General features: G+C 38.7%; 1 protein-coding gene across 2 annotated transcripts in view; it reads right to left on the reverse strand.

Moving 5' to 3' along the window:
- GPLD1 (glycosylphosphatidylinositol specific phospholipase D1) overlaps positions 1-24,904 on the reverse strand; it is a 45,162-nt gene that overhangs the window by 19,856 nt on the left and 402 nt on the right. For both annotated transcript variants that reach the window (XM_031435120.2, XM_031435119.2), the window contains exons 2-10: positions 22,327-22,382; positions 13,538-13,616; positions 10,011-10,108; positions 9,437-9,547; positions 8,454-8,502; positions 7,538-7,592; positions 3,586-3,693; positions 3,350-3,377; positions 3,112-3,251 (exon numbers count right to left, since the gene is read on the reverse strand). In XM_031435120.2, the coding sequence (XP_031290980.1) occupies positions 3,112-3,251; positions 3,350-3,377; positions 3,586-3,693; positions 7,538-7,592; positions 8,454-8,502; positions 9,437-9,547; positions 10,011-10,108; positions 13,538-13,616; positions 22,327-22,382 (724 nt within the window). The remainder of the gene's footprint in view (positions 1-3,111; positions 3,252-3,349; positions 3,378-3,585; positions 3,694-7,537; positions 7,593-8,453; positions 8,503-9,436; positions 9,548-10,010; positions 10,109-13,537; positions 13,617-22,326; positions 22,383-24,904) is intronic.

Here is a 24,904-nt window from a genome sequence, read left to right on the forward strand (position 1 = left end):
ACCACCTCCAAGTCTTAGGGCAGAGTTGTTCATGCCTTAGCCAGACAGAGCTGGTAAAGGGTCAGAGTCCTACCTGGTGAGGGTGGATAAGCAGGTGGCATTACAGCAACACAGGCAGCCCCACGCTGCTGGTCACCCCAGACTCTATAGCTTTGCCCCTTCCTCCAGCTGCACCTGCTGAGCTGCTCCCCAATTACATGAACAGAGACGAAGAGACAGATTTCCAGCTGTGTCTCTTTCTGCCCAACACTCCGGTGTCTTTTTTTTTTTAATTAACACTTAGGTGGTTTATAATATTGTGTTAATTTCTGCTGTACAGCACAGTGATTCAATTATACATATATATTTCCCTTCATATTCTTTTTCATTATAGGCCATTAAAAAGTACTGAATACAATTCCCTGTGCTATACAGTAGGACTTTGTTGTTTTATCCATTTTAGGTACCACAGTTAGCATCTGCAAATTCCGAACTCCCACTTTATCCCTCCACCCATCCCCTTTCCTCTCTGGTAACCATAAGTTTGCTTTCTGTGTCTTTTGTCTTTTCTGTCTCAAATGTTTTCACTTCTCATTCTCATTCTTTTCAAAACAAAAATTTATAAACTAAATAATTAAACAGGAACAGAGTATCACTTTTTACAAGTAAAAAGGCTTCTGATAGAATATAAGAGGTAAACTTCCTCCCTCACCCTGAACAGAAGCACTAAGGGAGTGGGTATCACGTTAGAAGAGTCTTTTCTAGAGCTAGGAGTATTTTGCAGGAGAGGAAGATTTGTCCGGAGGTCACTGAGGGAGTTTCAAGGCAGTATGAAGGGAGTGTGGAGCCCAGGACAAGAGGAATTTGCTGGAAAAGAAATTCAGAAAAGAGGTGGGAAGAAGCTGAAGGCAAACTTTGTCCATCAGAATCTTTCTTCAGGCCAGCTTTAAGCTGAGGAAAAGATTTTTTCTCAAATTCTCTTGTCTCCACCACCAGGATTTGGACGGCAGTCTTACAAGATTAGCATTACAGTTACAGATACTTTTTGAGTTAAGAAAGTTCTAGCTGGAAGTGTAACTACTGTTATTTTATTGTTTAAGAAAATATCTGATGAGTTTCAAGGAACACAAATTTTCTTTGGAAGATCACCTATTAGTAAGTACAGAAACGTTTATAATATAAAAATACATGTTTTTCTTTCTGTCATGAATTCATGTTGCCTGTCTTTGGAGACTTCTCCAGATTTCCCATAAAGTTCCATACATGCTGATGAACCTTTCTTTGTAGATGTGTGTAAAGGTGCGATTCATTCATGGAATTTTCTGGTTGGACAAATGAAGACCAGATCAAGAGACAAGAAATCTGTTCTTTCTCGGTGACCTCCTCCTTATTACAAAATAAGGTCCAGCTGCATAACGCTCCTTAGCTATCTGGACAACCTAGCCAACAACCAGACACCAAAATTGTTTTCCAATTTAAGGATCAATACACATGGACTTAACAAATAAATGCAGGTCCTTTGCGCTAACATGGCCATGTGTTATGAATCCTCAATATAAACTTAACTTCCTGTGAATAATACTATTAGTGGCCAACACTGAAGCATTTTTTTTAAACACTGATGCACTAGTAAAGCATTTACTATACACTAAACCCTTCACAGGAGTGAGCTCATTCACCTGGCACAACAACCCTATGATAAAGATAGAATTATTACCATCTACACTTTATAGATGAGGAAACTAAGGCTCAGGGAGATTTAACAATGTGTTTGGGATAACTCATTAGGGAGAAGTGGGTCTCTTAAATTCCAAAGCTCATCCTCTCTACAACTCCTGTGTGCCTAAAAGCCCACAGCCATCAAAGAGCTTGGGGGTTTTAATTCAGGTTGATTTTCTACTATGAAAAGTAGTATTTATATTGGATTGTTTCTGTCTGCCAAATTGTTACTCACTGAGTCTTAAAAGCAAATTTAGTATCTACCAGCCTAGGGTCGAATTTACCATCAAAGGGAATTTGTTTCCAATCAACATAACATATATAATTGTGTTGCTGAATATATACATTGTGTGTATGATATAAAACAGGATATATATAGTTATGGTTAACATTCTTTAAATACTAGCAAATATTTCTAAGGGCAAAGTAACTTCATCCAGTGTATACTCTTCTAGAGCTATGCCTATAAGGGCCACCAAGCCTATAAGCCCCAACCCTGCTATGATCTTCACCTAGAATAGCCACCCAAGTGCAGCTCTTATCACAGAATCTCTTCCTCAGTGCTGTGGCTGCTGCTTAAGCTTCCTGCCCTGTCCTTGCCTGGCAGCAAGTGCTGCCTCCAATGGCCCCTATCCAGACCCATCCCTATCCTGCTCAGTTCGGCAGCATGGGAGCGGCTGCATCCTCACAGGTATGGTTGGAAATAGGTTCTGCTAGAACCCTGGCTCCCTCAGACTATAGGTAGATCCTGAGAGAGCCAAAATGTCTACTACAGCTGGAAGTGGGGATAAGACCAGCCACCCTGGTCTACGCCTCACCTGAATCTCTGGTTGACATTCGTCCTGGTTGTGCTGGGGAGGAACAGAGAAGGAGCTGGAGGTTGAAAAGCTATCCCCTCTGGGCTAGATGTCAGATCCCAACAGAGGCTGTGCTTGATGAACATTCTCATTTCAGATTTTATTTTGGAGAGTGGGGGTTAGGTGGAGTACCCTTTGTAACCCCTGAACCCAGAGAGGTCCAGTCGGGGTGAGGGTAAAGATCGCCACATCCTTTGCTGGAGCCTGAAGAGAGCTCCTTCCCAAAAGAAACTCTTCTTCCCCAAAGAAACAGAGGCAGCACAACAGTGGAAGTGGATTCCTTCCCACCTGAGCCATTTCTCACAGATGACAAATTCTACAGTATCTACCGCTCCATCCCTAAGACAGGAGAGACATCAGCAAGTCTAACCAGATGGGAACCAGTTGGAGCTTTGACATGACAGTTTCCATTCTTTTCCTTCTTGGTTAAGATGGGACGGTACTTCTGGAACTTTTTTTCCCCTTCATTTGATCAGTTAAAAAACCTGAGAGTTATGTTGGGGACAAGGGGTAGCAAGGCAGGGAGTGACTGGTAGGAGAAAGAGTAATAATTCACCTGGTTCCATTCTCTAACATGAAGCTCGTTAGATGGTATATATTACTGGACCAAAACATCATGTCATCCAGTCCACCGAGGAAGTATTCTTGAAACTGTTCCACCAAAAATGGGGACTTTCTGGAGTAAGTGGGGTAAAGCTATGGCAGAGAGAAAGAGAAATAAGTCAATAAATAAATAAGGTGTTACTCTTGGTATCTTTATAACCCTTTAAGATTTTGAAGAATGACACCTTTACCTTGGAAACAGCTAACATCTCACCATACCTGCAACAGAAACAATAATTTTGCCAGTGAGATGGGGCTTCCACAAAGAAGTGAAGCAAATAAATGAAGAAGGAATTCAAAAGCAACTGCCTTTGAACAAGCAAAATCCATAAATCCGAAGTCCACTCTCAGGAAACTACAACATCGGAAACTGTGTTAACGAAGTCACAGCAAAATCCGTTACAAATTTTCCCCTAGTTACACTTACATTTCCAAGAACTGAAGGTATGAACAGTCAACAATGGCTTTTTTGGTGATGACTTCTCGGCCATAGAGTTTCTTGTAAATTTCCAGCAGATCTTCAACGGGCACGTACCTGAGAAAAGCATTAGAATCAAGTTACAAATTGTTTTGATTCTGAAGTTGAAGGTCATTAACAGCAGCAACTACCAATTAGTCCAAGATTATTATGTGCCAGACACCATGCAAAGGGCTTCATATACATTATTTATTTAATCCTACCAACCACCTGGTTGGTACTATCATCCTCCCACTTCACATACAGGACACTAAGGTAATAAAAAAGTTCAATAATTTGCCCAATGCTGCAAAGCGAACAACTGGTACCTTAATCAAATATTTATGCAAAGATAGGAAACTAACTATAAAATATAAAAGGGATGTTTAGCTTTGTGAATTCATAGTTCAAGGAGCAATATAAACTATTTTTATTCTTTTAAGTTGAATTATTCACTAGAATCATTGTTTCAAAAACACCAAAAATGGCTCCTCACCCTGAACATCCTACTTTCAGAGTAAAATATGCAAGGTAATAAAAAAAAGAATTCTAACTCAAGCTTTTGGTTCACAGATATTAGTTATTTCAGTTGGAAGATGATCAGCATCTTAAAAATTAGATTTATACTGAGTCATCTTTTATCTTTATTTCAAAAACCTTAGAATATACCAGACAGCAATCACAATCAATAAATTTTAGTATATTTATAAGAAGGAATCTGTTGAGATGTCCATATTTTATTTTTATAAGAGCACCAGAATGGTCCACCCAATAAACTTAGCTTAAAAGTCTCGACAAAATAACAAAAATATATTTTTTTTAATGAATCACCCAGCTAACAAGAAAGTGAAAATTTTCTAAGGCCAAAACCAAATTGAAACTGGAAACTTTGGGAGGTAAATGAGTGGGAAAGCCAGCTTTCGCCCTGAAGACATCTGCCAAACTGTGGGAACCCAGGGGTTTTCTGATGGCTGCCTGGTGTGCAGGAGACAGGGAATAAAGTATAGAAATCACCCAAAGTGGACCATCTCAGAGGAGACTCTGCATGAAAGTCTACCCCTTCTGTATGAGTAATAAACCCAACATACTAACAAGGACAGCAAAGAAACCTGCCTGTCTTCATCTTGGCAATGGATAAAGAGAGGGGAAAATATCTGCCCCTATAATTGGTAACCAGTCTCAGCCCCACAGATGTTTTCCCTTGCATGCATGCTATCTGTGTAGTCCGAACAACTTCAAGGACTGAATGTAACTGAATGTGGTCCCAGGTTGATGTGCCTAGAGCCAGCCTGCAAAAGCCAAGAACAAACCCTCTCTGGAGAAAAGCCAATCTACCTCAAACCTCGAGAAATTCAATCACTGCAGAATATAACTGAAAGAAGACCAGATCCCCAGCGAGGCACAATTTGAAATGGACGTCTAATCCAGTGCAGACTACCCTGTGTGGAGAGTCGGGGGACCTCGCATGTCACTGCTGCCACCACCTCTTCCTGGGCATCCAAAGGCCAGCTGGCCTCATCTAATCTGGGAGTGACTTGTTGGTGCTGGGCCTCTCTTAGTTCTGAGGCAGCTGGACCAGGGATAGGAACAATAAGCTTGCCAAGCCCCCAGCTCTGCTTCCTCTTTGTTCTGCAAGTGCTCCTCCCAAGTCCTAGATCTCTGTGCTCTAGGAGACAGAGGCTGGGACTGGGAGATAGAGTTATGTCATCTGACTGCTTAGTAAACATTTGAAGAAAAAACAAACAAGAACAACAACAACAACAAATGTGACTACAATAATATCTTATAAACAGACTTGAGCATTGTTAGATATAAAGAATCACTACATCATTATAAAAGGGTCAATTCACCAGAAAGATGTAAGATTTTGAAACTTGAATGTACCTAACAACATATCTTCAAACACATATAACAAACTTTGACATAATGACAAGGGGGAGAAAATCCACTATCATTTAAAACTAATAAAATGTGTAAGACCTTGATGGAAAAACTTATAAAACTTTAAAGTCATTAAAGACAACTTGAATAAAATATATAGCATATTTATGGATAAGTAGACTCAATGTTGCAAAACTGTTAATTCTCTCCCAATTGATCTCTAGAGTCAATATAATTCTAATCAAAATTCCAATGGGATTTTTCTTAGAACATAGCAACTTGATCTTACCACTTTATTTGAAAGAGCCAAGGCAAGAGACTAGACAAGGTATGTTTGAAGAAAAACAACAGGTAGGGTAGTCAGCCCTAATAGACGTCAAAATGTATTGTAACGCTGTTGTCATTTTAAAAATCAATATTACTCAGAGATAGTCAATTAGGCCAAAAGAACATGATGGAAATCTCAGAAACTGACCCACATACATAAGGAATTTTAATTTATGTCAGAGAGGGCACTACAGATCAATGAGGAAAGGGTAGACTGTTGAAAAATGGTTCTGAGACAGTAAGTTATCTCTAAAGAAAAAAATAAAATTTCTATCAGAGTATACAAAAAATTAAGTCCAGGTAAATTAAAGATATAAAGTTAAAAAATGAAACTTATAAAAGATTTAGAAGGCTGTGTAGAATAACCTCATGCCCTCAAGGTGGGGGAGGGTTTCTGAAATAAGACATCAAAAGTACAAATCACAAAGGAAAGGATTGAAATATTCAACAACATTAAAATTAACAAATTCTGTTTATCAAGATACACCATAAAACAAGTAAAAAGACTTGCCACAAACTATAAAAAGGTACTTGTAACAAATAAATGATAAAGTGACAAAAGATTAGAAGCCAGAATATACAAAGAACACTCAGAAATAAAACGGACAAACAATCCAACAGAAAAACAGGCTAAAAACCAAACAGGATTTTCACTTAAAGTGAAACACAAGTGATCGATAAAATATGAAACATTCAGCCTCTTTAGTAATCTGGGAAATGCAAATTAAAAGCTTAAGGAGGTACCATTACACACCAAATATGTTTTTTAAAAGTGTTTAAGTTCAACAATACCAAGTACTGGAGAACACAGAAGCAGGAGAACAAGCCGATGGGAGTATAAACTGGGAAGATCATTCTGAATGAGCGTCTGGGATTTCTCGGTTCAGTTCATCAGGCATAAGCCCTACAGCCCTGCAATTCCACTGCTGGTGTCAGTTACTTGAAAGAGATTCCCCTCCAGGGCACAAATGTAGGTACAAAAACGCTCATAGCAACACTATGTATGAAGCGAAACCACTTAACACTGCCTACACATCCATTAACATTAGAATGAAGTTGATTCATTTTGGTGCATGGAGGACTACAGAGTGGTGAAAATGGGTGAACTACAGCCAAACATATCAATATGACTAAATCACAGAAAGATCATTTTAAGCAAGAAATTAAATCTTAAAAATTTCTATTAAGTTTCATCTTAAGAAGAACACAAGCTGTGTAATTCTAATCATCTAAAGTGAAAAACCATGTACTATTTTGCATATGCATACATCCCTAGGTAGTAAAACTATAGAGAAAAGCAACAAAATGAGTAACAGAAAACCTTAAGGCAGTGGTTATCCCTGGAGACAGAGAAGGTGACGTGACAGAGGAGGGAAGGCGTGGAGCTTCTAGATCCCAGGAATGCTCTATTTCGTAAACTGAGTGGCAACTACATGGGTGAGCAGCATCCTTTTTATTTATAAATATACATTATCTTACATGTTTGGTGTAATTCACATATCTCTAGAAGAATCTAGACTATTCATTTTTTAAATTTTTTTAATTGAAGTTCAATATCTTGTACTCAGACTGCTCAAATCTGTAGTTTTACTTCTTATTTACAAATGCAGAAGACTCCTAATGACATTGTAAGTTCTATTTTCTAAGGAAAAAAACGAGTCAAGCTCCCAACTGCCATTTAGGTATCCCGTATTTAAACATACGTTGCTCTTACCAGTGCCGTGCAAGGTAATTAAAGTTAAACTCAAACTGGCTCAACACGTCTCCTCCTATGATATGAGAAAACATTTACATTTGGTGCATTAGTGACAGTACACAGCATGCTGCTTGGAGCACAAATTTGCATACTCCAGGTAATTAGTTCTTCACACTGTTACAGGTTTTTTTTCATTATTTTAGGTATAGGTGTGTCTTTCTTTAAGAATAAGTGATCTTTTAAAGTCTTAGCTAGTGAAATACATGAATTAAGAAAGGATCACCCAGGAGCAGGGGGGTGTATAGCTTAGTGGTAGAGCACATGCTTAGCATGCATGAGGTCCTGGGTTCAATCCCCAGTGCCCCCATTAAAAGAAATAAATAAACCTAATTATCCAACCCTAAAAAATAAAATAAAAATTTTTAAAAAGAAGAGATACTTCAATAAAAAAAATACATATATACAAAGAAAAGAAGAGAATTACCCATGTAACAAAAAGGTTTTTTACTTTAAGGTGGACCATGAGGGTTCTTTAAATCATCACCACTCACCATTCACTTTGTATATTTAAAGGTAATTTACTACAGAAAAAAGGTGAAATTTACCAATTTAAAGCTAAAGTATTAGGAGACACTTGGTAATGAATTTTAATCTGACATAAAAGTAAAACTTTTCTAAAATTATGACAAGTCAGTGATGAAATGTGATTTTTTAAATAAAAAATACATATACACCACTTTTCAGAAGTACACCTCTATATTAAGTGAGGTATGCCTGTACTCTAAATGAACAGCAATATTAAAACAGAAGGCTAATTAGCACAGGCTATTGGAAGAGATAGAAAAAAGACATATTTAAGGTACAGTAGTGACTTCATTGCAAATGAAATATAACTCCCACAGAAGAAACTTTGACAAACATAAACAAACAGTACCGAAATCACCAGTCGGATGTGCCTCGGAATAGGAGTTGTGAAAATCAATCTGAGAAAGAGAGAGAACCATCTGGTATGTATCAAAAATTGAAGCCCAAACTCCTAGCCCACTGTTAAGCGAGGAGTGGGGAGATGACAGCCTAACCCAAAGGACTGCTGAGGATGCCTAGTGGGCAGACGCACTTTTCAAAAGAACATTTAACTTTATTTTATTTGTTAAAAAATTAGGGAGGAAGGTATAGCTCAGTGTAGAGCATGTACTTAGCACGCATAAGGTCCTGGGTTCAGTCCCCAGTGCCTCCATTAATAAAAGAACAATGAATAAAAACCTAACTACCACCCCCTCCTAAAAAATTATACTGGAAGCTGAGTTGTATACGTCATGTTTTATAGCAGATAAGCTACTGCAGACTTTTGCATCTTATAGGATATACAAAATCTCCACTAAGCACAAGTTAAAACTTCTCACCGAATGGTATTTATACCAATGAATGTCCAGAGGGGACTTTCAGAAACTAAGTCATCAGGTAAGATCACAATTTTCAGTGTGGGGATATAACATCTTCATATAGACAAGTGAAAAGGAAAGAAAACAAACAAAAAAAAAAAACATGTGAAATGATTACTTTTAAATAGAATCGAGTAGTAAGGTATGCATAACCTTGTTAAGATGCACAGCTTGAATAAAACAGAAAATTTCTCAAATCTTGTTTGTGACTAAAACAGAACATCCCACCAGTGGCTGTTTTCAGGGCACAGGAGTCATTCTGCCTACATGGATGAATTTACCCAGGTAGCAAGAAGAGTAAAAGGAATGAACAGGACAAGATAGAAATCTAACGAATACTGCTTTGGGCAAAGAGTCTTGTCTCCACATGACATCTGAATCACGTAAAGTTTTTCTTTTCATAAGGGTCTGTTTTGGATCTTGGGTATGACAGAGCCACGCCCATACAGTCATTAACCCAAAGATAAGTACTCACAGCTCCCATCGTCTCAAGGAAGCCCTGTTCAATGCCCAGGCTGTGCCAGCTGATGTCTGCCACCATGTGAGAGGTAATTCCAAACAGGAACGCTACCAATTTCTCTGTGTCCTGCCAAATAAGCAAACAAGAGTCATGTGTGTTTGGGTTATTTTATAACAATCTCATTAAAAGTTTTCATAAATATGAATTAATTTCCATTATTGAAACTTAACCAAAAAAAAAAAAAAAATCAGAGACAGGTACATTGTAGTTTCTAGTACCCAAAACACATGGAGGACTTTTGGAAATGTTTTCTAGTGCCTTGGAATTGCTTTCAGATTAATTTACTATTGGAGCAAAACGACCAAGTGACGTATGCGAAACTTAAAAAAAAAAAATCATGTATTCGGGTATTAACTAGCCACCTAGCCACCGGCGCCATCCCACGAGCTGTGTTTGGCACTGAAGGAGCAATGGTGAGAAGCCCTCACAGAGTCTGGGGGGTGGAGTCCCAGTGGGTGTAATGCAGGTGCAAAAACAGGACTTGGCAGGCCTGGAACCGGGCATTTTTAGGATTGGAGGCTGCGCCTACCTTATCCCAGGGAAGGGGGTAGTTCTCTCGGATATAATGAACGCTCGCATTGAGAAATGGAGTCCAGTGAGTGCTCTCAGACACATCATGGAATTGTCCTGGTAAAGCAAAAGCAGGCCTCAGGATTCTTTCTGAAACAGTTGGAGATTCTCAATCAAATCTTCCACCACCGCCTGCTGCCTTGCTGTGTCCCATCTCCTTCTCCCCTCCAAGCCCCTTGGCTTCCTGGGTCAATGTTCAAAGGAAGCCTCTAGAAAAGAAGGGCCAGTCAGAAGAAAAAGGAGCCCAAACAGCTTGTAGCATCTGGAAACAGCTAGGCTGCAAGAAAGGTTGGAATTATTTTCAAACAATAAATGCTGGAAAGGGTGTAGAGAAAAGGGAACCCTCCTACTCTCTTGGTAGGAATGTAACTTGGTGAAGCCACTATGGGGAACAGCATGGAGGTTCCTTAAAAAACTAAACATAGAGTTACCATATGACCCAGCAGTCCCACTCCTGGGCATATATCCCAAGAAAACTCTAATTCGAAAAGATACATGCACCCCAATGTTCACAGCAGCACTGTTTACAATAGCCAAGACATGGAAGCAACCTAAATGTCCATCAACAGATGACTGGATAAAGAAGCTGTGGTGTATGTACACACAATATATATATATACACACACACACAATGGAATATATATACACAATGGAATGTTACTCAGCCATAAAAAAATGAAATAATGTCATTTTCAGCAACATGGATGGACCTAGAGATCATCATATTAAGTGAAGTAAGTCAGACAGAGAAGGACAAATATCATACAATATCACTTATATGTAGAATCTTAAACAATGATACAAATGAACCTACTTACAAAATAGAAAGAGACTCAGAGACATAGAAAACAAACTTATCATTACCAAAGAGGAAAGGGGGAGGATGGACAGATTGGGAGTTGGGGATGAGCAGATACAAACTACTATATATAAAACAGATAACAACAAGATCCTACTGTACAGCACAGGGAGCTATATTCAATACCTTGTAATAACCTATCAACTATACTTAAAAAAAAAAAAAAAGGTGGAAGTGTTTTCAATTTCTGTGCCCTAAAGCTAAGGAGGTAAGTTGAAGGTTTTTTGGTTTTTTTAACCATCTTTTCCATCACAGTCAGCCTCCCTAACAGCACAAAAGCAGATATTCCAAAGGCTATCAAGCATTTATAATTATTATTAAATGGTACAGGCCCCAAGAGTGGGCAAAGCAGTGTCCCATATACCTCTTTATTCCTGCATGAGGGATAAAAAAGGCAGAAACTGACATCTACTGTAAACCTTCAAATGCCAGATTCTTCGTGGAGTGTCAGACGTCACAGGGATAATCGAAAGCAAAACTCCAGAGTTCAGATCCCTCAGGTCAACTTTTTTATACTGTTGTTAAAGTAAAAATAGTCCAACCAGTTTTAAATCATTGGTTTCTCTGAAAATGATTTTCAAAGAAGTTGTAACTAAGAAATGCGATTTTCTCCATCAGTCGTCCTAGAAATAAACTTCCCGTTCCCATTTTACAGAACACGGTCGAAATCCAGAATTAAGTATAGTGGTTGCTCTTTGACAAACCTCCTTACAACCAAATTGTCAGATGAACCAAAACTCTTTGTTCTCTCTGAATATCATAAAAGAGAAAGGCCACATCCCAGGGCACGCTGGATGCTGGCAGCTAACAGGCCGCGGTGCAGGCCCAGGCACGTCGGCCCCCACGGCTGTGCTGTAGTTTAGAGGGTCAGGCAGGTCTGCTTCTATTCCTATTAGAGCCAGTTGTCCTTGTGATTGCAATTATAGAATTTAATTCACTATTAGGTAAACTGATGAAATACAAGTTCCCAAAAAAGTGGCTTCTTGGGCAAATAAGTACCTAAGAAACTTGAGCACTTTCCAAAGATGCCATAAAAGTCGATCACCAAAGAAGAAAAAACTACTGCTGAAGTAGAACTGTATGAAGCAAAGGTAAGATTTGGAAAAATTCAGAAATTCTAAGAGGAATCTGCATCCAAGTCCTTGTCATCAGTACATGCTTTTCTTAATTCTTTCTAATTGATCTTTATTTCTGGCACAGATTGGTCCCAATCTTTACAACATATAAAAGGATATCTTATCTATTGATGTATAAAAAGTAGACGATTCTGGATAGTTTGCATTCCTCTTACATTCTTCTCAGAACCTTTACTACTGTGTGTTTTGTCCATCTCTAAACATGGCATTTGTTAAGCAAAAGCATCTCAGATTTCATGGACAAAATTAATCTTTTACTTCTTTCTTTTTTATGTAAGGTATCAATGAACTGGTAAAATATCAAGAGACGTTACAGTTTGGGAAGTGCTAAATTAGAAATAGGTTATTCTGTTATTAGAAAGAGAACCTCAACAAGCAGGCAAAATAGTAGGACAAAGAAAGGAAAGTTAACAAATTAAGAGAGAAACAAAAAAACCTTACAAATATGAGAAACACAAAAGCTTGGTTATCTGAGATCATAACTATAAGAGTGAGTAGCTCTAAACATTTCATTGACTTTAAAGGCATCACTGTATTTAAGAAAAAATAGGATAATGGCTGATGATGACCTTAAAATTCCAAAAATGGTTTATGCAGTGACCCTCTGTACTGGTTGTCTTTTGTCTGTCCCCCAGACCTGCTCTCCATCCTACTCCATCCTGTGCTGTGCCTCTGAGATGACCTGCCTCAGCTGACTTCTTAGCCCTCTGGCTTGGGTTGGGTTGGGTTTGGCCAATGCGGGAACAACAGGAGATCAGAGAAAAGGAGGAGAGAGAGGGTGGGGTCTTCATTCCCCCAGCTCCCCTTCTGTGGGGTCCCAGGGGGCCAGCTGTGTCCCTAACTCAAGGTCCCATCAAGTGGCCCCTGCCACGCAGCTCTGTCTGCAGCACCAGCAACTGCTCTCTCCTGATCCCTTGCAATTTTCTTTGTCCTGTGCACATCTTTGTAAACAATCCCCGTATAAAACTCCCCCTCAAAGGACTCAGTTTGTGCATCCCTTCTATGCCTGCTGGGACCCTGACTGATACAACCCATGAGCCCTGTTCACTAATAACACTACCTTGGATTTGCATAACATTTGACAAAATAACATGCACTAACACCAACAAACTCAGCAAAGCAGCAAGGCAGGCACTCACATTATTGTTACAGACATGGAAGCTAAGGCTCAGTGTGGAAGTTTCTTTCTCAAGGTCACAGGCTAACAGACAACATAAAAGGAACAAAAACTCAGACCTCTGGATCTCTTTCAGAATGTTTTCTTCTGCCACGAAGCAGGAAAGCAAGTAAGGGCACGTAGGATAAAGCTTTTAGAATTTCTATGCTTAAGCGGGTAAGTTTTGGTTAAATGGAAAGCACACCTATCTGAGCTAGGTCACTGACCAACGATGGTGGAAAATATAATGTGCTAGTTTATATTTTTTTAAGTCCTAGCTATTCCTATCAACCAAGCAAAAGTGACATCGGTCGGTCTACGAATCTTCATCTTACCTCTTTCACAGATGATGGGGTAAAACGAATCAGGAAACACGGTTCCAGCCTGATACGCATCCTGGTGTTCAAGTAACAGCTGGAGAGCAGGAAAATAGATTAGAGGGCAAGAGTCAACAGTCTGGGCAAAGCAGGCCCAGTCCACGCCCAGCTACAGGATGTCAGAACAGTGTGACTGGGGCAGGGGCAGGGGGTGATGGAAGGAGGGCAGAAAGGAAGGAATAAAGAAATTATAAAAATTCATGTATAATCCAAGACAACATCCAGCAATATATCTTCAGGTTCTTTCCTACCAAAAACAGACAGGCTAACTTAAAAATAGCAAAAATCAACTATTTGAATTTCACCTCCCTTCATTTTATTTCCTCTCTCTACCCAGTAGAGCAGGATTTCCCTAAGGCTATTTCACTGACCTAGAACTGGCTGGTGGTAAGATTTCCCACGATTCAATGACAACTAGTAAAATGAGAAAAATATATACATCTACACACGCATATGTATCGGTACTGATACTAGTGTACAGTAGCCACCTGTACTTTGGCGTAATATTTTATCCTTTATAGCTTAAAGGTTAAGACTAACATTTTGGAGGGTTAAAAAATGTCCTTTCCCTTTTAAAATGATGTAAAATCCATGGCAGAGGACTAGTTGCCTGGCTCACTCCATCCCATTCCGCCCTGCTTTTGGCTGCGCCCAGATGCACGCTGGAGTCTTGGAAAACGAAGACTGTGTTCCCCAGCACTCATGTCTGTCGGAGCCCACTTCTCCCTCCCTGGCTCCTTTCGCCAGCATGAAAGTGCTTGGCTTTTCCCCAGCAGAGGTAGAGGGGGTCCAGGTGATCACAGGCAGGGTACAGGGCATCCGTTTTGCTAGTAAGGAGTGCGGCTGAGGTGATGAGGGCCCAGAGCCAACGGTCAAGGTGCTGGCTTTTTACTTTCCAAACTGTGTAGGAGACAGTTGGATGTGGAGCTAGCAAACAGGGGAGTGGCTGGCTGACTGGGCATGGTAGCCTTGGCGGGCCAGGTCTGTGTGTTGTTCTGAGAGTCCTTTCTGGATACTTAGTCTAGAGCTTTCTCCTCCAGCTCTCACACAGTTTATCAGCACTGAATTCCCTAATACTTAGTATTGAGCTCCTCTCAGCATAAACTAGCCAGAGAAGTTTCCATGATCTGCAAATATACCCTGACAATATGGGCAAAGTAAAAGTTTGGCAATCCAACTTTTAAATTTTTCAATAGGAACTTACTAATAACATAGGCTATATATGGAAGTAACAAAGAAGTAGCTTAAAGAACTTAAAACACAAGGAAATACAGTATGATCTATTTTTCATTTTTGTCTTTCCAAGCAGTATCTCATTCCCAGTTTTCTAAAGACAGAATCACTTCCATACTGATCAGGGGAGCTGACCACAGGGGTAAGAGGCCAGCGCACCCACTCTCACTACAGTGTTTGGCTCAGAGATGCATGTCTGATGGAACCTGGTTCAGTTAGAATCTCCCCCAAGATCTCTCAGCTAGAGCTGTGAGGAAGCTGCCCTCTTCTCTTTGGGAATTTTAAACTTAGAGGCTGAGTCCCGGGTGGTCTGGTCTCTTCCACTGGGAGAGAGAATGCACCATCTAGACCTCCTGGTCCAGCTCTGCCCCGGGGCTACCAGTCACATGAACCAGTAAATTCTCCTTTTCTTCCTAAAGGTAGTTTGAGTTGGACTTTTGTCACTTAAAAGTAATAATTAACTTTATTAAATATTTACCTTGCCAGCCACTGTTTTCGTCACTGTATTAAGACTTGTCAAATCTGTATCTCCCCGTGAGGTAGACAGTGTTATTTAACATGAAAAAATGTTCCTAAAGTAAATTTTAAAAGTTAAATGTAACAGCCAAATTGTCAAGAAACTGCTGTAGGAAAAAAAACAGTACAGAGGTAGGATGTATCCTTCAGATATAAAAGTACATTTTTAAGCTACAGAAATAAAAACGGTATGATATCAGAACCAAAAGAGTCAGATCAATGAAACAGAATAGAGTAAAACAGACTCAAGCATACATAACTTAACGCGTAACAGATGAGTGAAGGATGGAATTAACAGTGGGGTCGGCACAACCCCATGGCAATGAATGTGCCAACTTTTTTTTAAACAGGGAATCCATACTTAGCCTAGGTGACACTGACTTGAAATTAACATTACCAATAACAAGTCACTAGATCCCTATCATGCTTTATGCCATAATAAATACAAGATGAATTAAAATGTGAAATGTTAATTTTATGGCTCCACTTTGGGCAAGACAAATTTTCAGTGAATAATTGTATAATCTCAGAATAGGAATGATACTTCTAAGTAAAATAGGCAGAAACCATGAAAGAAAAGACTGATGCACTTAACTACACAAAAATTTAAATATCCTGCATGGTAAAAAGAACCCGAAACAAATCTAAGAGAAAAATAAATAACCACGAGAATCATCTGACACACAACAGGCTAGTATCTTTAATAAGTGAGCCATTCTTACACATCAAAATAAATATCCTAATAGAAAAATGAGCAAAAGACATAGGCAATTCACAGAAGAGGCAATAGAAATAGTCAAACACTGAAAATATATTTAATCTCATTCATAATGAATCAATACTTAAAATGCCAATAATCTATAACAAAATACCGTTTCCACCTATTAAATTGGCAAAAATGAAAAAAGAATTTAAAAAAATAGACCATAAGAGTGAATCTGTTTCCAAATCTGAAGATAGTTAAAGAAATTTCAATGAAATACCTGAGCAGTTTAAGGATATTAATCCTTTCTTGGTCATGTATGTCTTCCCTGTTTTATTTATTTTTTTCATTTGTTTCTGGGCCAAGAAGACTCGACCAGTGGTGCCAGGGCTGAAGGGATTTGGCAAGCATAGTCAGGAAACTGATCTCACACAAAGGAGATTGAGCATGGAAGAATATATATTGAAAATAATGGAGGCCAGGCTTCTCACTGTTGGAGAAAGGAGTTAAGGACACAGAGAAGGCTAAAATAGATCTTGTGGTGATGAATTGGAATTGGAGATATTTTCATGTGAACTCATGGTTTTAAACAGGTAGATAGACAGAGAGACAGACAAAAGCCAACTTGAAACCTGGGATAATCTGGGCACCAAGATAAATCATGTTAGTAATGGGATATAAACCTCTGAATAAAATAGAAATTTGTGAATGTATACCGATAGAAAGTCATGGATAAATGGGAAGAAAGGAAAAGCTCTGCCTTACAGCAGAATGTCACCTAACAAATTTAGAAGAAATGATGGAATCAGATAAAGAGTTTGACAATCACCATCATAATTATTTCAGGTAAGAATCATCAATAGATGCTAAAAGTTTGATGAGAAATAGGATATTTACATTACCTCAATTGATCCCTCCACAAACTACTTACTTACTAATTAAATAGAAAGTAGAAAATACTTAGTAACTTTCCAGTGTAAAAGTGTGGCAGATACCATCTTAACCAAGTGATAGGACTTCCAACAGGACTTCTGCTTCCAGGAAGATGGAGTGGATGTACTTTTCCCTATTCCTCCTGCTAAATACAACTAAAAACTCTGGGCACTGTAATCAAAAGGAACACAAGAGGACTCTGAAAGGTAGAGATAAACAAGCTGATTGGCTAAGAAATTCAGGACCTGAAGAATAACACTGTGGTGAGTTCTGAGTTTTCTTTTTGCTTCATATGTCCCAAACTGGATATTGGAAAAGCCAGCCACCTAGAAACCCCAATGGGTGTAGACAAAACAAAACAAAGCCACAATAAAAGCCTCTTCTCTCAAGTCACATAACCAAGAAAGAGACAGCCTAGCAAGACAGAGAACTCTTTCGAAATCACCTCTCTACTCCATGCAAACATCACAGAAAAAGTCTGTGGCCCTACTCTTCTCCACCACTAGCTAAGATCTCACGGAGAACCTAGACATCCCCCTCAGCAGGCTGCAGTGAGGTGCCCCAGCTCCCTCCTGGAGTGAGGCCAGAGAGGCCAAGGATGAAGAATGAACAAGAATGAAGGACTTTCACCCCTGCCATCCTGCCCCCTATTCCTACCCTTTGGTGTCAGTGGAGACCATGAGGAGAGCCCAGGCACCCGATTCCATCTGGCCGTAACAAAGAACCTCTCCCTCTCCCCACTTTGGAGGAGAGTCAGAAGAAGCCCAGGGGAGATGAGGACATCCACCCCACCCCTCTGACATCAGTAGGGGCCATGGTGAGGAGCAGCAATTAGGCACTCTTACCCCTCCTGGCCAGGGAGGCATCAGGAGGCCCAGTGGCGAACCTTAAATTCTAACACCAGTTGGTAGTTGGTAGACAGTGTTCCCCCACCCCTTCCCCTACCATAGTGGTATAGAAAGAAACCAACTAAAACAAGAGGTTTAAATAAGATCCAGAATCTCATAATCTACTACCTAAAATGTCCAGGTTTAAATCAAAGATCACCCATCACACCAAGAACCAGAAAGACATCAAAAGGAATGAAAAAAAGATAGTCTATTGAACAGATCTATTGTTCTGCCAACAGTGAGATGGCAGAAATTTTTGAATTATCTCACAAATATTTAAAGCAGCCGTCGTAAACACTACAGTGAACAATTACAAACACACTTGAAACAAACAAACAAAAAATCTCTCAGCAAAGAAATAGGAGATACAAAGAAGAACTGAATGGAAATTATAGAACTGAAAAATGCAATAGCTGAAATAAAAGTTAACGTCATCAGAAATGGTACAAGGTGACATCATGTGCTTTCTGATACAATGCATTGAGAAGAATACAGCCTCACTTCAATGGTCTATAATATTTCTGCCCAAAAATAACCTACAGCAAAATCTAATCATGAAGAACATCAGACAAAACCAAATGAAGGTACATTCTACAGAGTGACTGCACTGCACGTCTTCAAAATACCAAGGACATTAAAGACAAGGTAGGCCTGAGGAACTATTCCAGGTTGGAGGAGATCAGAAGGAACTGACAACTCAACACATGCTCCTGGATTGGTTCTGGAACCATAAAGAATATTGAGACAACTGGTGAAATTGATAAGAGGCCTGGGTGATAGTGTTATTTCAATGTTGATTTCCTGATTGTGATTATTATACTGTGGTTATGTAAAGGAGTTTTTTGGCTTTTTTTTTTTTAAAGGAAATCTGTCCCTCCTTATCCATGGTTTTGCTTTCCTTGGTTTCAGTTACCCGTGGCCCAAAAACATTAAATGGAAAATTCCAAAAATAAACAATTCATAATTTTTAACTTGATGAAATTCTGAGTAACATGATGAAATCTCACACCACCCTATTCCGTCCACTTGGGATGTAAATCATCCCTTTGTCCAGCATAGCCCACCATTAGTCTCCTAAGCATCGAGTTATCACATTGCTTGTGTACACTGGCCCTTACCTTACTCAGTAATGCCCCAAAGTGCATGAGTAGTGATGCTGGCAATTTGGAGATGCCAAAGAGGAGCTGGAAAGTGCTATCTTTAAGTGAAAAGGTGAAAGTTCTTGACTTAATAAGGAATGAAAAAAAATGTATGATGAGGTTGCCAAGATATACAGTAAGAACAAACGTTCCATCCATGAAATTGTGAAGAAGGAAAAATGTGCTAGTTTTCCTGTTGCACCTCAAACTGCAAAAGTTACAGCCACAGTGTGTGATAAGTGCTTAGATAAAATGGAAGAGGCATTATATTTGTACAATAAGACATTTTGATAGAAAGATCACATTCACATAACTTTTATTACAGTATATTGTTATAATTGTTCTACTTTATTATTAATTACTATTGTTTCTCTTACTGTGCCTAATTTATAAATTAAAGTTTATCATGGGTCCATAAGTATGTATAGGAAAAAAGAGTATATATGGGGTTCAGTACTATCCATGGTATCAGGCATCCACTTAGGGTCTTGAAATGTATCCCCTGTGGATAAGGGGAGACTAATATACACAAGATGTACTGAAGGATAATGAGTACCACGTCAGCAACTAACTCTCAAATGGCTCAGGGAAAACCAATATGTATACAGAGGATCAACAAGCAAACATGATAAGTTATCAACAATTGGGCAAATTGGGTAAAAGGTATATGGGAATTGTCTATTTTTTTTTCAATTTTTCTATCAGTTTTAAATCATTTCAAAAGAAAAAGTTAACAAAGGTAATTGGTTAAATAAATTATGGTACATTCTGGGTAACAGAAAACATGTAATTGTTAAAAGTTATTCTGAAGATCTCTATTGATATGAACATGAACACAGACATGACTATATCTCTCATATAGTAAATGACAAAAAAAGGCAAGTTTACAAAATAATGTATAAACTTCCTTTTTAAAAAAAGAGAAAGTGCTAATAAATATAGAGAAAATGCCTGGAATGATTTAAAGCAAAATGTTAACATTGGTTATCTCTGAGAATTTTCTTTTTCTTTTTCTTTTTTTTTTTTTTTTTAAACAATGAGCTTCTATTAGTTTTTTAATCAGAAAAGGCAAAATCTACCCTGTGGGCAGGGAGGGAGGAGCAGGGCAGCAAGGACAGCAACAAACCAAATACGATTGCTCTGATTTCCTGGTTAACATATCACATTCTGTTTATTCTTGTAGAAAGAGAGTAAATAACAGGGCAGTTATGACCACCAATGTGAGGTCCACTTGATTCTTACTGTTCTGATAAATTAATACAATGGTTTTCTCAGCTTTATGCATTATTCTCTTATTAATGTGACTATCGTAAGTCAAAGTCAGTATAATGCAGTCACCTCCGGATGTGTTAGCCAAAGATAATCCCAGAACCAACAAAACTCAGACCCTAAATAAGCAGAACTTGCCAAGATACTGCCAGACTGTGGGGATCTGTTTACGCAGCCAGCTAGCATCCTTCAGGTAACCCCCCCTTTGCATCCTTTCACCAAACTGGATCAATGAGTGCAGAGATCACCAAAGAACCGATTTTAGTAGGGAGAAAAGAGAAACTGCAAAGGTGCTCACAGACGGAGATATAAAATAGATCACCAATCTCTGAAAAGGGATTTGATGATAACATGATAAAAGTAAAGTAATCCCTATCTGTCTCCATAAGTTAAAAGGGGGCCACATGATCCAGCAGTCCCACTCCTGGGCATATATCCAGAGGGAACCTTAATTCAAAAAGATACATGCACTATTTACAATAGCCAAGACATGGAAACAACCTAAATGTCCATTGACAGATGACTGGGTAAAGAAGTTGTGGTATATTTATACAGGGGAATGCTACTCAGCCATAAAAAATAATAAAATAATGCCATTTGCAGCAACATGGATGGACCTGGAAAATGTCACTGTAAGTGAAGTAAGCCAGAAAGAGAAAGAAAAATACCATATGATATCACTTATATGTGGAATCTAAAAAACAAAACAAAACAAAACAAAACAAAGACAAACGAACTTATTTACAAAACAAAAACAGACTCACAGACATAGAATACAAACCTATGGTTACCAGAGGGTAAGGGGGTGGGAAGGGATAAGTTGAGAGTTCGAGATTTATACATACTAATATATATAAAAAAAAAAGATAAACAACAAGTTTACACAGTATAGTGCTGGGAACTATATTCAATATCTTGTAGTAACTTACGGTGAAAGGGCATATGAAAACAAATATATGTATATTCCTATATTACTGAAGCACTATGCTGTACACCAGAAACTGACACAACATTGTAAATTGACTATACTTCAATAAAAATATATGTATATAAAAAGGGGGGGAAGTGTGGGTCCTCAGGTCACTCAGCCATTTCCAATGATGACCTCACTATTTGAGGTAGGACCAGTGCTGAGGGGAAGCATATGTTCATTTCACATGTTTTAAATTGAGTGAATGATACGAGCTTGAATACCCCTACTAGAAATCACTTGCACACACGCAGGACCGATTGTTCACACCATGAATTAGGCAGATTCTTGTTTCTCCTCTTTCCTGCCCACTTTCTCTCAGGGTCAATGAAGATGACGATCAAATATAAATGCTGTTTTTTTCCTAGAGGGCCTGTGAAATCGGGGAGTAAGGAAGTTGAAACTAATGAGTAAAAGTGGTTTATGGATTATGATAGATTTCGGTTATTTTACCATCCTGCTTTCCATATTGGATTATCAAGGTTCACTGGTTATAATTAGATCCAATTCTGACATCATGAGGGAATTTAACTCCTATCAAATGTAAGTATTTTAGAATCCTCTTTGTCAGAAAGTATTATTTAGCTACAGAACTAGATCTAGTGTACTGGGGAGAATGGGTTCAACTAATTTGAGGATAAGTAGAAGTGAACCATCAGCTAGTCTCACCAAGAATACAGTAGGCGTAGAAGTCAGAAAGAGTACCTCAAAGCATACCTAGGAATAAATACTCTGTCTCCTCATAGTGATGCAATTTTTATACACACAGACAGAGATAAGTAGAAAATAAACAGCTTATCTCAGGCATGACTCTCTTTATAAAAATCAATAAGATGTACTATTTTAAAAAATTCTCTCATTTTTGAACTGTATTCATAATTAAAAATATTTCAATATTATTTAAATTATTACATATATGTTCCAGTAGTGCTAGAAGGGACATATACCTTTGAACCCAAAACACTGATGCTTTATAAAGCCATACAAATGACTCAAAATGACTATTTCAATATCTGTTAGGACCTTTGTTTGGCACCTAGAAGAGTAAGTTAGTACCCAAAAAGAAAAAAAAAAAAAAAACCCAAACTTTTTACCTCTTTGTAGTTAATACTCCCAACCTGAAGGTGGAGAAACTCCAGAGCTCTGTGTCCTGAAAGAAATAAATACAAAAATCAATTAAGTTTGTGGGGGAAGGGTACAGCTCAGTAGTAGAGGGCATGTCCAGCATGCATTAGGCTCTGGGTTCAATCCCCAATATCTCCATCAAAAATAAATATGTAAAACTATTATCTTCCCCCCTCCCAAAAAAAAACAAGCAAAAAAAGATTTTTTTTTATCAATTAAGTTCAACTATAATTGAAAACAGAACTTCTGAGGTCATTTTAAAAGGAAAATACGTAATTTTGTGGTTGTAACTGTCAAGAAAGTGGAAGATGAAAATTAAGTTTGCACTCATGATTTTCATGAGCCACAGTTAGATTCATGTAATATTTATATTGCCATAACACAAATCAAACTTAGATGATGACTCAAAGTTTCTGCTTAACTAGGTCTTATGACCTGGGGTAAGTTAGTTAATGTCTCCAGGCCTCAGGTTCCTATATAAAATTAAATAATTTCTACCTTACAGGTTTGTTGAGTGAATCACAGAAAATAAATGCTAAGTGATGACAGGTGGCAGGAACTCAATAAACAGAAGTGTTTAATTTCATCATATTTTGCTTCAACAACCCACTGGTATAGATAAACCCAAGTAGGAAATACAATATAGGGTCTAAACCATGGATGGAACCAATGATCCCCAACTGTTCCTTCATCATTGGACCACTTTAGAAGGCCAAGAAAGTCTCAAAAATCCAACTGCTCCAAGCACGCGCCCACACCCATGAGATACACACACCCACACCCTGAATCTTAGAATCAATAGGAAGATGAACACTCCTTGTGAAGAGACATTCAAAGGTGATACCTTGTTTCCATTGTAAATCATATCCAGTTTTTAAAATTTGTACAACAAAAATATGGCCACTACCATCTTATAAGCACTTACACTGTAAGAGACAAGATCACAGCCCATACAAATAACCTGTATATAGAATTCCAGTAATTTATAGATCCAAACCACTGAATGAGGCCAATTCTAATGAACTCACTCACATAAATGTCCACACAGGCCCTATAGACGTGAAAACATGAGCCAAGATATTTATGAAATCATCTAAATTTCCATAAAAATCCTCACAATCTATGCAGATTAGGAGTTGCCTTCAATTATGTTCACATAAACATGCTTATTGTTTTATTTTACATTTAACAGAGATTAATACAGACTAAACATAAAATATTAATTATTAAGACCTTTTGTAGCACCTCCTGAAGAAAGACAAGCAATTATCTGAATTTAAAAAATTTTTTAGATTTAATCTATTTTGCTAATTTTTCAACTCTAAGAATTAAAAATGTGAATATTCCCATTGATAAGTGTTCCTCTTTGGCCCACTGCTACAGTTTTAGCAATTTCAATTTCCTAGAACTTAAACTTGGAAGATACTTTAGAATTCATTAAGGAGTTCAGCTCCCTCATTTTGCAGAGGAGGGAGAGAGAAAGTGAATTGTTCAGAGGCACCCACGTACTTTACAGCAGAGCTGGTGTTAGAACATAGGTCCCATTCCCTTTCCCACAGTCTCCTGACTCCCTTCTAGCTACAGGAGCTGGACTAGCTGTCAAGATGTAATTTTAGACCAGGTCACTAACAAGTTAGCTGTGAGAACTTCCTGGGATCAATTTCCTCATCTGTAAAATAAAGGAACTGAACCCAGTGACCTCTAGTGTCCCCTGAACTCATACAATTCTTTGATCCTACGGTTCTTGCCCTCCAGGGCTGAATATCTAAGTCTGTTTCACATTGATAAATTGTCATATTTTCTTTGTAATCTTGTTCTGCTTTGAACCTTTTGGAGGCAGCATAACTATAAAATGTTGTTACTGTTATTATCTTAAAAAAAAAAGACATCAGGTTTCTAGAAAAGTAAAGTGAAATATTGCTATGAAATGTAATCATTTCTCATCATATGACAAAGTGGCTCACATTTTCCAGGAGTGAAAAAACATTAGAAATATATTTTATCCAAGAACCAAATTTTTGTGCTACTCACCTATATCCAGTTAATTCAGCCTTCGTCCCTGAGCTCATGGGCACCAGCTTGCTCTATCCCTGTCCTCCCCAACTCCTGTCATCATTCTGGGCACCTCTAATGCCAGGGACCACCCCTACTTCCTGGCCTTCCCTGAAGCCAACCATCTTCAAAGCCAAGACTCAGGGGACCCACTCCCGTGGCCACACATGGTCCTTTACACATACTTGTAAATGTAAACACAAAATTTAATTCCCCACTCCTACCATATTCTACCCATATTTCTCCTCTCCCATGAGATCAGTTTTTCTCCTTTATGGGAACCTCTAGTCAATGCAGTCCCTCGCTATTTCCCCACTCAGAGAAACGGCCGGCTGGAGACCCAATGGCTAAAGAGGCGTCCTCCTCCTACACTGAACTCACCCGGCCCATCATTCCCCAGCCCAGGCTCTCTCCCCTCCGCTTCCTCCCCACCCCGCCCCACTCCCCCTCGCCCTCGGGCCGCTCAGAGCAAGTGCGCGGGGGAACTCGTTATCA

This window comes from Camelus dromedarius, chromosome 19, assembly GCF_036321535.1.
Source record: "Camelus dromedarius isolate mCamDro1 chromosome 19, mCamDro1.pat, whole genome shotgun sequence".
NCBI classification, from domain to species: domain Eukaryota; kingdom Metazoa; phylum Chordata; class Mammalia; order Artiodactyla; family Camelidae; genus Camelus; species Camelus dromedarius.